This window comes from Ambystoma mexicanum, chromosome 10 (genome assembly GCF_040938575.1).
Source record: "Ambystoma mexicanum isolate Mex_15411 chromosome 10, UKY_AmexF1_1, whole genome shotgun sequence".
Classification (NCBI taxonomy): domain Eukaryota; kingdom Metazoa; phylum Chordata; class Amphibia; order Caudata; family Ambystomatidae; genus Ambystoma; species Ambystoma mexicanum.
Window position 1 is genome coordinate 22,067,014 of NC_090932.1, and position 15,922 is coordinate 22,082,935.

At 48.2% G+C, this 15,922-nt stretch overlaps 1 protein-coding gene across 2 annotated transcripts in view; it reads right to left on the reverse strand.

The window, feature by feature from the left end:
• LOC138491110 (uncharacterized) overlaps nucleotides 1-15,922 on the reverse strand; it is a 578,562-nt gene that overhangs the window by 366,727 nt on the left and 195,913 nt on the right. For both annotated transcript variants that reach the window (XM_069617434.1, XM_069617433.1), the window contains exon 17: nucleotides 2,420-2,691. In XM_069617434.1, the coding sequence (XP_069473535.1) occupies nucleotides 2,420-2,691 (272 nt within the window). The remainder of the gene's footprint in view (nucleotides 1-2,419; nucleotides 2,692-15,922) is intronic.

Consider the following 15,922-nt stretch of genomic DNA (forward strand, 5'->3'; position numbering starts at 1 on the left):
ATACCGGCAGCCAATGGAGCGTATGCAAGACCTACGACACTGATCGCAAAGGTTTAGCGTTGGTGATCATTGCAGCAAGAGTGTTCCAGAGTCATTGAAACCCAGAGATTAGGTGCTCTGGGAGACCTAAGCAGCTAGAATTGCCTGGACCATATGATGTTTATTAAGAAATGGTATAAATATACCTAGCAGAATCGAACTGTGGCTCTGGTGAGAGCTTGGAGCCATGATGACTCTCAGCTTTCTCACATAGATGACCGGTAGGGACATGGTGCCAGCTTCGCCGGCCAGATGTCTAACAGCCAAGACTCTACTGGCACCCGGATGTACACTATTTCTGTCTTTTCATCAGTAATTTTGGGCCATTAGGGGTCATCCAAGCATCCTTCGCAATCATGCATGCGTGGGCTGGATTTTTTTACTACCATCTGCCAATCAACCGCATGATTCAAAAAGATGATACAAGCGTTCAATTTCCATTATGGGGAAGATATAGATATTGAATAAAAGAGGTGAATGAAGGGAGCAGCCCAAAAGAATTCACCGAAAGCGGACTGAAAGGTGGAAGTGCTACCGTTGATGTACATTCCTTCAGAAAGGCTTTGATCCATTTAAGAGCCGGTTCTCTTACTCTAGTGTCGTACAGCCTACTCGGTATGATCGAACGGTCAATGGCGTCAATCGCTGCTGGCAAGTCCAATAGAGCACAATGGTGCTGAATTCTACCTTATGCCAACTCTCTCATATGATCCAGAATACATGCAATGGCAGATTCAGTGCAGTGATGTGCTCTGGATCTACTGCATTAGGGCAGAGCACATGATTGCTTTAGATAATATAACACCACTCGTTCGTATTGCTAAGCAACGTACGGGTTGATAACAATTGGTCTATAATAAGACAGATATTTCTGCAGTTGTAATAGCACACTTGCATAAGGTAGGTGTAGATTCCGTACTCCAAAATACTTTGCAACATCATAACGAAGAACTAAAGACATTCTTTTAAATATTAACACTGGAGAGGTGACCAGCAGCTTGCCCGAGGATCTACTTTCTGGATCACGTCTTTTCCTTCCTCTAATTTAAACTATTTTAAACATTCTAAAATTGGGTATCCCAACTCTTCCACTCTGCATGGCAGTGAGGACGGTGTCGCTTTTTATTTAAGACACGTCTTTGTCGATGAATTGGATCATTTTCCTGGATAAATCTTGAACTGAGTTATGGGATTTCTGCAGGCATAGATGTCAAGCTGCGGAGCTCAATGTTCTTTTTGAGGTGATAAGAAGTGTTCCAGTCACGATAGCAGCGATTGTTTCTTTGCCACGTCAATTCTTCGATGACCTTTTTCATCGAGGAATCAAGTTGCAAAAGTAGACTTATCATGAGCAACAAGGCCTATTTTTCAAATGGACCTTTATTGGGTTCATTTGAGCATGTCTGCCAGGGTGCAGGTTTACTCCACCTGCATCTTTTTTTCACAATGCAAAGGTAGTCATCAATTTATTTTTGATTGTGAATGAACAGTGTTGCCATTTTTGGGGTTAGAGGGTTGAAGGGGCTGACACTGCTTTTTTACATTGGAAGTTGCAGGTGGCAATATGCTAGTTTTGAGGAGGGGTCTGGCCTGGCCCTTTCCTTCTTGTTATCTTTTTTTGAGTCATGGCAGAGGCTTGTCCAGGTTCACAGCATGGAAGTTCAGGGGCACGGGAGGGGTCTGCCCCTATTTTGTAGATGGGGGGAATTTCCGTGTTGTGGACACAGGCGTCTTTGCAAGGTAGTTCTTCCGCTTTTCATTCTGAAATGCATTGTGGGCTGCATTCAGGAAAGTGAAACTCTCATGCACAGTGATTCACTTTCCTTGAAGTGCATGCACTCATGCATTAAAACACTCAAAGAAATGAACGGCATCTGTTTGATGTTTATTGAAAACAAATAATTTTTTAATGTATGCTGTACATAAATTCGGACAAATGACACTAATTGAAATGCAGCGGAAGAAAGGATTCCTGGAACAAATGATCTTAAAGGGATCCCCCGGCTAGCAGGTCTCAGTCACCTGCATTGTAGTGGGAATGATCTCTGTTGTAGCAGGACTGATCTTAGGTTAGTATTCATTTCAATAGGTATTACTTGACTAACCTTGAGTTTGAGGCCTTGTACTGAGAAGTAACTGATCAGCAAACACAGAAGTCCGATGCGTTGAATCCTATCCCCCCGTACATCCAAAGTGACGTCATGGCCATAGAAGCATCATGTTATTGTGAATTGTCTTTGAAAAAGAGCAAGGCTTTTTTTTAACACCCTCCTGACCCCACAGAAAAATGCTGTAGGATCATTACACATATGCCCAAACCAGAGAAAGTGGTGTATTGCTCCACAACATTAAACACATAAATCATAGCAATGGCACTCACCACAGGCGGTGTCCTTCCTCCAGTCTCCCAGGTGCACTCCCGCGGCTTCGCAGGCAGCGGCGTAGGACTCCAGGGCGTTGCAGAGTTGCTCAGAGCTTCCAGAATTGGCGCACAGGTCATAGACGCAGCTCTCGAGGTACAACTGTGGGGCGATATGCCGATGGCAGAGCTTGAAGGGCCCGTTGCTGCTAGTTAAGATTCCGCACTTATCTTCATTCTCCTGTTCGAGGGCTGGCGGACAGGGTACAGGTGGAGGAGGTGTGGCATTGCATCTAATAGAAACATGAAGAACTACGCTCAGTAGCCGCACCCGTTCAAGATGTAAACCAATGGTAAGCGCCATTTTGCAGCGGTCAGTGCTCAGTATCAGGCACCACAAAAATAACACAATTCTGATAATCTCAGAACATTCAAAGAGAAGGGAGACCTAATTGAACACCTGCTAAGAAGTGTGAGAAACCTGAAGGTGTCTCACATGTTAGTCCCCGTGGATCTGTCATCCAGGTGGCCAGGACACGGCCATGGCTATTGGATCCAGTTCCTGGGGGTGAACCAGTGAGGGAGGATCACCTGGATGGGGGGCCTCTGGGAGTGGGAGTGGGACACAGACAGGTGAGATGCGGTATCCCCCATCTTTCCACACCTTTTTCCCATCCTACCACGTAGGACATTTAAAACCACTGCCCCCCCCTTTTCCGATACAAACACTTAAACACGACACCACCAATCCGATCCATCTAATCATCATTTTCCGAACTCTCAGTCAAAGATAACTATCAACTACAATTCCCACAAAACCTCTTGTTTATTTTATGATAAAAATCACGGTCATTTGTGTCAATTTTCACAAACCTTCCCCATCATATCCCGTCGGACAATCCAACACTTTAACCCCTCCATTTTTTTTTACATGAACACTGTGTTGCCCATGAAAGACAACACACTAATGTAAAACCTGTGCACCTGATATGTCCCAATACAAGGGTCAGGCAAAGTCAGGCAATTGACCTTAACTGCACACACCTGACGGCCCTTTCCTTTCCCTACAGGGATAAAAGGTGGAGCAAAAGAGCACACTACGAGCAAGGCAGATAGCACGACGAGACATCTAACCAGGCGCAGCAGTTCAAGAGAAGGAGAAAAGTGGCAGGAAACGAGAGGGCAGCGAGGAGAGAAGTGACCTTGCCCTTTTCGTCCCAGGCCTGCAGAACCTTTGTGGAAGAGAGCCTAAAACCATGAACAATAGCACAAGTGTTTTGCAACAGATGTCAACGGTACACAGATCGTGTTGACGCTGAAAAGCAGGAGTGAGGGAAACTCCTCTTACCGTGGTACTGGCCTTGACAGTAAAGCCGAAAGCCAAGCGGTTCATCACAGCTGGTGAGTCGAGTGGAGAACTGATAAGAACCGGGCTTTGTTGAATGAGAGGCGCAAAGTGGCAAGTTTTAACCTAGTTTAATGAACTGTAAAAGTGTTGAGGGGAGACCAGCTGCAGAGGGCATCGGCACCACGTGGATGTTGCTCCGAGAGTCTCTGGTCGATCCCCATCTGAGTAAAACTACAGAAACCAGAAGGCCTTAGGAGAGCTGCCAGAAGAGGTCAAAGTGGTCCTACAGGAGGTCTAGCAAAACCCTGTACAATCAAAAGACTTTGATCTACAAAAATGAGAAAGTAAAAGGGAAGTGAATCCCATGAACATTGCAAATGAAAATGAATGAGAAGTCTAGAAGAGTGAACCCAGAAGAGGCAAAGTCTAAAGTCCCGAGAAACAGTGTGTTGACAAAAGGAAAGAGATGTCCACTATGAAATGTTTGAAAAGACATTGAGAAGACAAGCGCAGTGAACCCCGCTAAGGAGAGGACAGGAGAAGTACACTGTCCCGCTTGTCAAAGAAGTGTCAGCGCCCGGAAGAGGGGAAGCCAGGGGTGAGATATTATCACCCTGATCATGTGAACCCGAGAAATATCACCCTGATCATGTGAACCCGAGAAAGGGAGGTTTACAGCAAACTGCTGAACAGACTTTTTGTGAGAACCATAGCAGAAGACTGTTCAAAGCCATAAGGAACCCGGCAGAAGGAGGCCAACAGTCGAGACGAGTCTGAGCCCGAACAAGGGAGATCCAGGGGTGAAGACATCACCCAAAAACCTATTAAGAGAAGGAACTGTTTTTATAAGGGTCAGCGCCCAGAAGAGGGGGACCCAAGGGTGAAGCCATCACCAGCTATGAACTGTAGAAATGAACTTTGTGTTTGTCTGTTTTTTGAATCCATCCGGCCCTCGAAGGCGAGAGACTTTCATGAGAAACAAGACTTGGCCATCGATGGCCCTGATTGCTGTCATTGGAACTGTTAACTCGTACTCGGAAAGCTTGAGTGTCTGCTGTGCTCCAAGCTCCCATCTTACCCGTGCAGAAAACATGGGCAAGGGAGATCCAAGCTACTGCATCCGGACATCATTTATGAACACTTCTTCCTATGTTTCTTAGTTTAGGCCCTTATTATTTGACACAACGCCACAAGGACTGCCTTATTTTTCATTTGATGACCGAAGCTTGTTCCCATCTTAGATTTAGGTTTAGATTAGGCATTCTTCCACCCTGCCTACAGTTTAAATAAACACCCTTGAGCTGTGATCACTTGTGTCTGTCTTACTTGTTGCCGCCATGAGTTCCTCACAGAAGTTAGAAAGCTCATCTGGTGTGTCAACTCCAGTACCATCTTCTTCTAGTCTGTCTCAGAGCTATGTTTGTCAGCTCTGTCTAGATTCTAATACTTTCAGCATGGCACTGCCTCCTAGTTCCACATTCTACAAGTTGCAAGACACGAACTGTGCAACACCGACTGTATGATTTTATTTTTATTGTTTAACGTGTGGACCTAGCTCAAGAGCATTGGAGCGCTGTACAGAGTGTGGGTATCCAGCATTGGGGACCTAGCTCAAGAGCAGTGGAGCGCTGTACAGAGTGTGGGCATCCAGCATTGGGGACCTAGCTCGAGAGCAGAGGAGCACTGTACAGAGTGTGGGTATCCAGCATTGGGGACCTGGCTCGAGAGCAGCGGAGCGCTGTACAGAGTGTGGGTATCCAGCATTGGGGACCTGGCTCGAGAGCAGAGGAGCACTGTACAGAGTGTGGGTATCCAGCATTGGGGACCTAGCTCAAGAGCAGTGGAGCGCTGTACAGAGTGTGGATATCCAGCATTGGGGACCTGGCTCGAGAGCAGCGGAGCGCTGTACAGAGTGTGGGTATCCAGCATTGGGGACCTAGCTCAAGAGCAGCGGAGCGCTGTACAGAGTGTGGGTATCCTGCATTGGGGACCTAGCTCGAGAGCAGCGGAGCGCTGTACAGAGTGTGGGTATCCAGCATTGGGGACCTAGCTCGAGAGCAGAGGAGCACTGTACAGAGTGTGGGTGTCCAGCATTGGGGACCTGGCTCGAGAGCAGAGGAGCGCTGTACAGAGTGTGGGTATCCAGCATTGGGGACCTAGCTCAAGAGCAGTGGAGCGCTGTACAGAGTGTGGGTATCCAGCATTGGGGACCTGGCTCGAGAGCAGCGGAGCGCTGTACAGAGTGTGGGTATCCAGCATTGGGGACCTAGCTCAAGAGCAGCGGAGCGCTGTACAGAGTGTGGGTATCCTGCATTGGGGACCTAGCTCAAGAGCAGCGGAGCGCTGTACAGAGTGTGGGTATCCTGCATTGGGGACCTAGCTCAAGAGCAGCGGAGCGCTGTACAGAGTGTGGGTATCCTGCATTGGGGACCTAGCTCAAGAGCAGTGGAGCGCTGTACAGAGTGTGGGTATCCAGCATTGGGGACCTGGCTCAAGAGCAGTGGAGCGCTGTACAGAGTGTGGGTATCCAGCATTGGGGACCTAGCTCAAGAGCATTGGAGCGCTGTACAGAGTGTGGGTATCCAGCATTGGGGACCTAGCTCAAGAGCAGTGGAGCGCTGTACAGAGTGTGGGTAGCCTGCATTCGGGCTGGCATTCTTTAACAGTAGCGCAGCACTGTGAGGTCTGTGCACGGAATTAGTCCTTGATCAGATGTTGTTGAAAAACCCATGTCTTGAAAGATTTGTGAAATTGGAGAATTGTGGGGGCATTCCGAGCCGACACCAGGATCGAGCTCCAAAGGGTGGGTGCATGAGATGAGAAGGACTGTTTGCAGGTCCTGTTTCTGCAGACGAGTTGTGATTCAAGCCGGTTGGTCATTTTGCTGCGCGAGGAGAATGTGCCACCCGCCATGTGGAGCTTAGCGACCAGGTACGCTCGTGTGCTGCTCGTGACTGCTTTTTACATGATACATGCAGTCTTGCACAGCATCCTGGCTTGGAGTGGAAGCCAATGTAGTTTGCAAACAATAGGGGTAATTTGGTCAAATGTATGTGCGTAGTGGATTGCTTTTAGGGGAGCTAAATTAGCAGTTGGGAGCCCTGTCAGGAGAGCATCTCCCTCTTCCATGTGCAAGGCCACAAGGACCTGCATTACTGTCCAGAAGCCCTGTGGCAGGATGAAGGGTTTTATTTTGCAAAGGGTGGAGATTCAGAGCCAAGCTGTTTGGGCCTTCTTGACTATGTGTTTCTGCTGTTGTCAATGGTGAAACCTAAGGATTTTTCTGTGTCTGAGATTTGTGGATCAAATCCTTCTAGGCACATATCATTGAGCCATTGCTGGAAAAGTTGTTTTTAGCAGGCGGAATTACGAGGACAAATTCAGTCTTGGGTGGGTTCAGTTTGAGGTAAGCAGTCGACATCCAGGATTGGATAATTGCTAGGTAATCACAGAGACTAATGATATCCTGAGTGCTACTATCATGTACAACTGAGTATCGCCTGTGTATTGGTGAATGGCTATATTGGGATTTTTGAGGAGAATGCCTAGAGGATCCAGGTAAAATGTTAAAAAGCATTGGTCAGAGGGTGGAGTCTTGGGGGACTCTACAGGAGACCTGGAGTCAGAACGGGTGTCTGCGCGAGAAGTAGGAGGTAAGCCAATACAGGACAGTGCCACAGAATCCTATCCTGACAGCAAGGAGGGAGAGAAGGAAGTTATGGTTGATGGTGTTGAATGCAGTCAATAGGTCAAGGAGGACGAGGAGGCGTGAGTCGCCCCTATCCATGATTTGGAGGGCATCATCCACCAGCTGGATGGTGACCGTCTCGATGCTACCTTGGTGAAGAACCCTGACTGATAGTCATTTAGGAGGTGGAGTTTGTTTGATTCTGGCGAGTAGTTGTGCAGCTACTACTTTTTCCAAGGTTTTGCCAATAAACTGGAGGTTTGTAATGGATCTAGAGCTGTTTTTTTCAAAAGCGATCTTATGAGAACAGTCTTCAGGGTGTCCAGGAATGACGATTCTGCGAGGAAGTCATTAATGATGGTGAGGAGCGCGTTGTGCGCTGGGCCCATCAATTGATTCATGATGGAGGCCGGGATGATATTGTCAGAGTAGGAAGTAGGTTTGAGGGAGGCAATTGTTTTTAGGAGATCTGAGGGAGAGAGAAGAGAATTCTGTCCAGAAGGGCAGTGAGCGTTCTGAGGTTCATGGGGCGCTCAAGCTGTGAGAGGTTGATTCGATAGTCTCTCAGATTTTGTCTATTTTTGCAACTAAAAAAGGGTTGATTCTGTCCGATTTTACCTGAGTTTCTGGTACCCCGGATTCAGGGAAGGGTTTGATACAAAGATTTACTACTTCAAAGAGGGCATTGCTGCTGTTAGAGGCTGACACAATGGCGGTGGATAGTAAGCAGCTTCGGCTTTGATTGGCGCAGAGGGATTTGAGCTTTGTCAGGTCTCCAGGGTTTCTCTAGGGCTCTGATTGAGCATTTGTTGAAGGAGCGCTCTGAGGTGTATCAAAGGGCAGATGGTTTGGTCTTAGCTCAACTGGTTTTTAGGGGGGCATTAGTGTCCACCTGTTTCATAGAAGAGTTGTTGACTAATTCTAGGAGGCTTGAGGCATTCCCTGTGGTGGGGAAGTCTGCAAAGTTTGCTTCGAGTTCATTGATGTTATTGCACAGTTAAAGGATTTTCAGACCCACCGAGAACTGCCTGAATCGTGGCTCAAAGCGTCTTTAATACTTCCACGCACACACCCTAAAGTTCTCGTTCATCATTTCTGTCCATGCAACACTCTAATTCTCAAATCATCTCAAATTGAAAACATTTCATAAAAAACAAAACCATTAAAAAAAGGTCAGCTCGAGTTAGTTCATCTCTGTCATTTCTTTGTAGGCGTTTAATCCACAGCCACCTTCTTTATATTTACTGTGATGACTCGACTAAGATTCCCATCCCTGCCTGATTCTGCTTTGTCACCGGATCAGACTGTTGCTGACATTTAATCCCAGAATTTACCTGATTTTTTGTCAATGTCCTTTTTCTAGTTCACAATAGCCCTCTCTCTATCCTCTCTCCTAGTGGCCTTCAGTATCTGATTGAGATCAACCTAATTTCTCTTATGTTTTTCTTGTCTCTGGCTCAGTGGTAGTGCTAGGTTTAGAGCTGTGCTTTCTGACCAATGGCCATGGACCCTGATCAATTCCACTTACCTGCTGCTCCTTCCTTAACTACCTACTCTATTCAATACATCTTTATTGTCAGGAATCTTTCACAGTACTTTGAAAGCTGCACCTGTACTTCTAGTTTGAAAGAAACCGTCACTTTATCCATCTCTTCCTCCTAATCTTCCTCCTTCCCTATGTTGGGACTACAGCATCCGTGTACACTTCTGGAAAGAGCTGTTCATCTCAAATATCTAACTTCTGTACACATATACATTTCTTTCTTCTGAATAATCCAGATTTTTGTCTTGTTGTTCTATAGAAACAGCGATTATCTTAAAGTATTCCTCTCTCTTCGTACTTTTATATTTATCTGCAATTCTTCACATGGTTGCTCTCCCTAATAATTTCTCCCTTATTCTGTGTGTATGTGTGGTACTGCTTTGGGCTAGTTTCATTCTTATCTTGTGAATCGTTCTGTGTCATTTGCTTGCAAGGGGTCCCCATCCCCTTCAATCACTTTCTTACAATGTTCACCACGGTCCAGCGCTTCCCACCCTTGCATGTACTCTGTACACTAGTCTGTTCACGCCTGCCATTTCCGGATTCAGGTCTTAGACTCAATTATATGCAGATGTAACCCAAGCTTCTTTCCTTTCCCCCTTTTTAGAGTCACTAGACGTTCATCATTCTTCCTGTAATTGATTTATTAACTCAAGAGAGGCAAATTACCTCTTGAGTCTTAATCCTTCAAAAACAGGTATTCTGTTTATTGCAAGCCTAACAGCATTTTGAACTTCACTTCCTATATTTTTCCTCCTCTGTCCATCTTTTCTTCTACAACATACATTCCTTTAATTTCAGGAGAAAACATTCCCTGTGACTAGGCCATTTCTCCTTCAATTGATTAATATCAAAGACATTCCTCTGTAGTTTCCCTTTGCTTTGGCTAAAGCTTTATTACAACCCCTTGTTGTTCCCCAATTTAATTCTTGTTTTCCCTAAATGTTGGTCTACTATCTCTGCCCCTTCTTTGCTCTTCTGTCTGTATACTGCTCAGTCCTAGATACAATAGTCGATTTTCCTGACTACTATATCTGCCCCGTCTTTGCTCTTCTGTCTGTATACTGCTCAGTCCTAGATACATTAGTCTCTTTTCCTGACTACTATCTCTACCCCGTCGTTGCTCTTCTGTCTGTATACTATTTGGTCTTAGCTGCCCAAGTAATGTCTCTACTTATCTTTTCGTGTCTACTATTTCTGCCACTTCTTTGCTCTTGTTACTGTTTTACTATTTGGTTTTAGCGACACAAGTTATATCTCTACTTTTTTTTTTTTAACTTCTTTTTATTGGTTTACAACATAAAAGGAATGGGAGCGAACAGACAAAACAGAACAGAACAGAACCGAAACAAAAGTCACCCTCCCATTTTCCTTTCCCCCATCCTCCCCCCCTCCCTCTCCCCAAAGGCTGCCGCAGTGTGTTCGTGGTCCGTTGCCGCCTCGGGGCCGGCGCCGGCCGTTGTCAAGTTCGTAGCGGAGGGGCCGGTCTCCTGGTGGCCTCCCTCCCTTCTCTGGGAGTTTCCTTCCGTCTTGTCCTTGTATGTGTTTGCTGGTCTTTCCCAATTGGATTTGCACTATTCAGAGTCCGCGCTGGTCTCGACCTCGCCCCTTTTTTCCCGTTGGATCTCTCTCTCTGAATTGTGTAGTGTCTCCTGACGTGGGCGGTTCGATTTCTTCGTTTCCTGAGTCGTCTGGATCGCTGTTGTCAGTCGTATCTTCCTCGCCCCCTCTGCTAAACAGGTTTTGCACCAGGGAGTTCCATGCTTGTAGTTTGGCTCCGCTGTCGCTCTCTCCCCTTTGTGTAGCTCTCGCCCAGACTGCTGTCTCTGCTATTGCCCATTTCTGTAGGTCAGCCCACCATCCTTCCTTCGAGGGGCCTTCGCTCTTGTTCCATGCCATTGCTATGCGGCGTTTCGCTAGTATTGTCATTAGGTCCTTCATTTTTGCTATGTGCATCATCTGCCGGTGCCCCCTTGGGAACAGGCCCAGTAGGTATGTTGCTGGTGTTCTTGCTGGCATCTGTATGTCTGCTGTTAACGCCTTTTCTCTCACCGTGTTCCAGAAGTCTGCTATTTGCGGGCACGACCAGAACATGTGCACCATGTCGGCCTGTTCGTCTCCGCACCGCGGGCAGCTCCGGATTTGCCCTTCTCCCATCTTCGTCATTCTCTTGGGAGTTAGATATGCTCTGTGTACTATGTATATCTGCAGTTGTCTGAACCTGGCGTTTCTGGACACCTTTTTTGTGTACATGAGGACTTTGTTCCATTCCTCGTCTTCGAAAGGTTGTTGTAGTTCCTCTTCCCACCTCATCCGTGCTGTTAGTGCCTTTCTGTTGGTATGTCCCAGTATTCGCTCATAGAGTCTGGACACCGTGTGTCCTCCTTCAGATATGTCGTACCATGCCTCTAGTTCTCCTTCATCGTCCTCGGGCTCTGGCATAGTGCTCCACCTCTTCTTTATTGTTTGAACTAGGCTGTTGTGCAGGATGAATTGGCCCCTGTGTACATCTTGTTCTTCCATCAGGGTCTGGAATTCTACCCACTGTCCGTCACGCCACAGGTCCCCAATTTGGGCCACACCTTTGTCTTCCCATTGTGCTCTGTACGTGGTCAGGCTGGCCACTCGGGTGTCCACCAGCCCCGCCAGCGGGATGTGTCTTGAGCAGGGGTCTCGTATGCCTTGTGTCTTCCAGGCTCTTTTCCATAGTGTTCGGCCTAGTTGGGCTATTTTGGGTAGGTCTTTGGCTTGGGCAGCATTGATCCATAGTAATTCTCTCAGGTGATACCTCCGGAGTGTTGGCCCTATGATTATCGTGTCTATTGAGGTCTCCTCACCCAGCCATCTCACTGCAAATTGGAGTTGTGCTGCCAAGTAGTAATATTCAAAATCTGGGAGTTTGATGCCCCCCCACTCATAGCTTCTCTGTAGTGTGCTCAGTGCCACCCTGTTTCGTCCCCCTCCCCATATGAAGGTTCTCGCCATTGTGTGTAGGTTCTTGAAAAAGTGCCTCGGTATGTTGTATGGGATGTTCGTAAAGTAATATAAGAGTCGGGGTAGGACTATCATTTTTAGTAGTGCCGCCCGGCCTATCATGCCCAACGGTAGGGTCTGCCAGAATTTCATAGCCTTTTCTATTTTGTCTAAGGCTACTTGTGTGTTACCTGCGTGTGTTTCCATGGTGTCGTGATGGATGTTCACTCCTAGGTATTTGAAGGTGTTCGGGGCCCATGTGATGCCCAGGGGCGGTAATTGATCTAACGGTACTGCGCGTAGGCCTGCCAGGGGGAAGAGCAAGGATTTTTCTCTATTAACCACTATTCCCGACAACCTTCCGAACGCGCGTAGCGCCTCTAGTAGGTCCTGCAGGTGGATGCGTGGGTTCTGTATGTAAAGGAGTATATCGTCTGCGTATATGGATATCTGGTGTGTCTCCCCGTCTATCTCTATGCCTGTGTCCTTGTAATCCGTTCTTAGGAATACTGCGAACGGTTCCAGGGCCAGGATATATAACATTGGGGACAGGGGGCATCCCTGTTTTGTGCCTCGCTCTATGCCCCATTCCCCAGAGACTTGTCTACCCGTCTTGACTCTCGCCCTCGGGTCTTTGTATAGTAGTTCTATCCATCTTATGAACCCTTGACCAATTCCGTAGTGGGTGAGCGTTCCCAGGAGCCAGTCCCATCCCACCGAATCGAATGCTTTGATTGCATCCAGTGAGGCTACTGCACACTCCCCTCCCTCCTGGTTAGTCCTTTCTATAACGTAGTGGAGTCTGCGCAGGTTCCAGGACGTGTTTCGTTCTGGCACGTACCCTGTCTGGTCTGTGTGGATCAAGGTGGGTAGCACTCTTTTCAGGCGGTTGGCTAGTGCCGCCGTCAGGATCTTGGAGTCCTGGTTTATTAGGGAAATCGGTCTGTAGGAACCGCATTCAAGGGGGGGCTTGTCTGGTTTAAGGATCGGGATTATTATGGATTCTGACATGCTATTCGGGAGTCTTCCTTTCTCGTATGCTTCTTCTAGTGTTTCTAGCAGTCTCGGGACTATGTCATTTTTGTATTGTTTGTAAAATTCCCCTGGGAGTCCGTCCGGCCCCGGGGATTTCCCTGTCGGGAGCTGGGCGATTACTTCCGTTAGTTCCTCTGCAGTGAGAGGGGCGTCTAGTATTTGGGCCTGTTCCTCCGTCAATTGTGGGAGTTTGATTTCCGCGAGGGCTTCTCTCAGGTCTCCCTCCTCTGCCTCCTGGACCTTGGAATATAGGTTCTCGTAGAACTGCGAGAACACCTCGTTTATTCCCTCTTGGGATCTTATCACCTCTCCCTTTCTGTTCTGAATTTCATTAATTGGCTCCCGCTTAGTCTCCTGCTTGGTTAACCAGGCCAGGAGTCTGCTAGGCTTGTCTCCCTCGGCGTGTAGTTTCTGTATATATTTTCCATAGTCTAGCCGTCCCAGTCTTTCCCAGATCTCTACGCACTGCTGTCGCAGGGCGGTGAGGTTCTCTTGTTCCGCTCCCTTCTCCCCCGCTTGTCTCTCTGCCTTCTCGATTCTCCTTTCTAACTCATCTAATCGTGCTAGGGTTTCTCGCCTGAGACCTCCCATTTTCCCCATCGCCTCCCCTCTGACTACCACCTTGAAGGCTTCCCAGACCGTTCCTGTGCTTTCTACACTACCCTCATTATGTTCAAAATAGTCTTCTATTACGCTTTGGATGTGCTCCTGGAATCCCGCATCTAGTAATGCCTCTGCTCTCAATCTCCATGTTGGTATTGGGGCTCTCCTGTGTGTGTGTGCCCATGTGGTCGTCTGGGGGGCGTGGTCGGATAGGGTTCGCGCGTGTATGTGTGCCTCAGTGAATTCCCCCAGTGTCTCCTTGCCCGTAAACAGGTAGTCTATTCGCGTGAATGTCTTGTGTGGGGCGCTATAATGTGTGTATCCCCTCTCTTCCCCGTGTACCTTCCTCCAAATGTCTTCGAGCTCGAGCTGGTCCAGTATCTGTTGTAGTGCCCTCGCTGGTGGCGCTGCTCTCTTGTGCTTATTGTCCGACCTGTCCAGCCGGGGGTCTAGTGTGCAATTGTGGTCGCCTGCCCAGATCATCGTTGCGTTCCTGTACGGGGCCAGCCTGGGCGGGAGCGTCCTGAAGAAGGCCGTAGCGTCGTGGTTTGGGGCATAGGTGTTCACGAGGCATATCTCCCGGTTTTCTAGCATCCCATGGACTACCAGGATTCTTCCTTCCGCGTCTTTCTCCTGGTTGATGAGCTGGAATGGGACGCCCGGGGCGACCCAGGTTATGACTCCTCTGGCGTAGTTGGAGTATGTTGCACTATACATCTGGCCTCCCCATTTTTCCTTTATTTTGGCCTGTTTTTCCGCCGTCAGGTGCGTCTCTTGCAATAGTGCAATGTGGGTCTTTGTTTTGTTCAGCCAAGTATAGATCCTTAGCCTCTTGACATATGCGTTCATCCCCCTGACATTCCACGTGACAATTCTTAGGACATCTCGGTCCTTGTGGGGGCTAGCGGTTGCGGCCTGTTCTTTCCCATGGGCTCGCTTAGTGTCTCATTCTCTCGGTGTGTCCCAGCCGGGGGCCCGAGTTTCTTCTTCCGGCTGTTGAGTTTTGAATCATCCGTCCGTTTTCTCCCTCGGGCCATCTCTCTCTCAGTTGGCCGCTTTGTATTGTGGGTGGTCTTGCCTCGTGCTTTCCGCCAGCTTTTTGTTCGTGGGTGCTGTCCCCTGAGTTTGCTTTCCTTGTCGGTTCTTTGTGTGTGACGGCCGTTGGATCCTCTTCCGCTCTCTTTCTTTCTTTGCGGGCTTTGCCTTAACTCCCCAACTGTTGTAACTGTTAACCCAAATAACGTCAACAAACGCCCAGCCTCCCCTCTTCCGCTCGGGCTCCACCGCTTTCCAGGTGCCGCTTTTTCCTCCTCGGCCTTGCCCGTCGCGGCGTAGTGTCTTGAAACTGACACTATAAACATTGTTTTTACTGGGGCTTCTCCGCGGGTCTTGGCGGTTCTCCTTCCCCGAGTCTTATGCTCCCTTTGTAAGTCTTTTTACTGTAGGCTTTTCAGCTTGGAGGCTGTCGGTTGCTCCTTTTCGTTTCCTCCTGGTAGGGCACCTCTACCATCTTGTTCCTGTAGCGTTGAGTGTACTTGTCGTGCCCGGTTCTAGTCTCTATTTTGTCGGGGGTGGTTTCTGTTTCGCTCGTTCCTCTCCGCCGGTTGTGGAATCCCACGCTGGTCCATCCACTCCTGGGCGTCGGTCGTTGTCTCGAAGATCTGTGTTTTTCCATCGTGCAGTATTTTTAGTTTGGCTGGGTACAGCAGCATGAATTTCACCCCTGCCGCTCGAAGGCGCTCTTTGGTCTGCCAGAACTGGGCTCTCTGCTTTTGCACGAGTGCTGTGTAGTCTGGATATATCGTTATCCTGGCTCCGTTCCTTGTGATGTTCCCTCCTTCTCTCGAGAAGGTCAGGATTTTCTCCCTGTCTTTAAAGTTCATGATTTTTGCAATCATTGGTCTTGGTGGTGCTCCTGGGCGCGGTCTTCTAGTCAGCGCTCGGTGTGCCCTTTCGACCGCGAAGCCTTGGGATAGGGTCTCTGCTCCCACTTCTTGGATCAGTAGATTCTCTATGTAGTTCGTGGGGTCCCTTCCTTCCTCCCCCTCTGGCAGCCCCACTATTCGTACGTTATTGCGCCGGGCCCTGCCTTCTGCGTCTTCAGCTCTGCGTTCTAGTGTATTAATTCTTTCCAGTGCTTCCGTCATTTGTGTTCGCGAGGCGGACACTTCCTCTGTGTTGCTCTGCGCTTGCTGTTCCACTGTTGTCATTCTTTCTGCCAGGTTTCTCGTATCTTGTCTAAGGAGTCCCACGTCTACCATCACTGCGTCCAACTTGCCTTCTATCGACGTCTTTAACGCCCCTATGGCTTCCAGTATACTACTTTCCACTTGC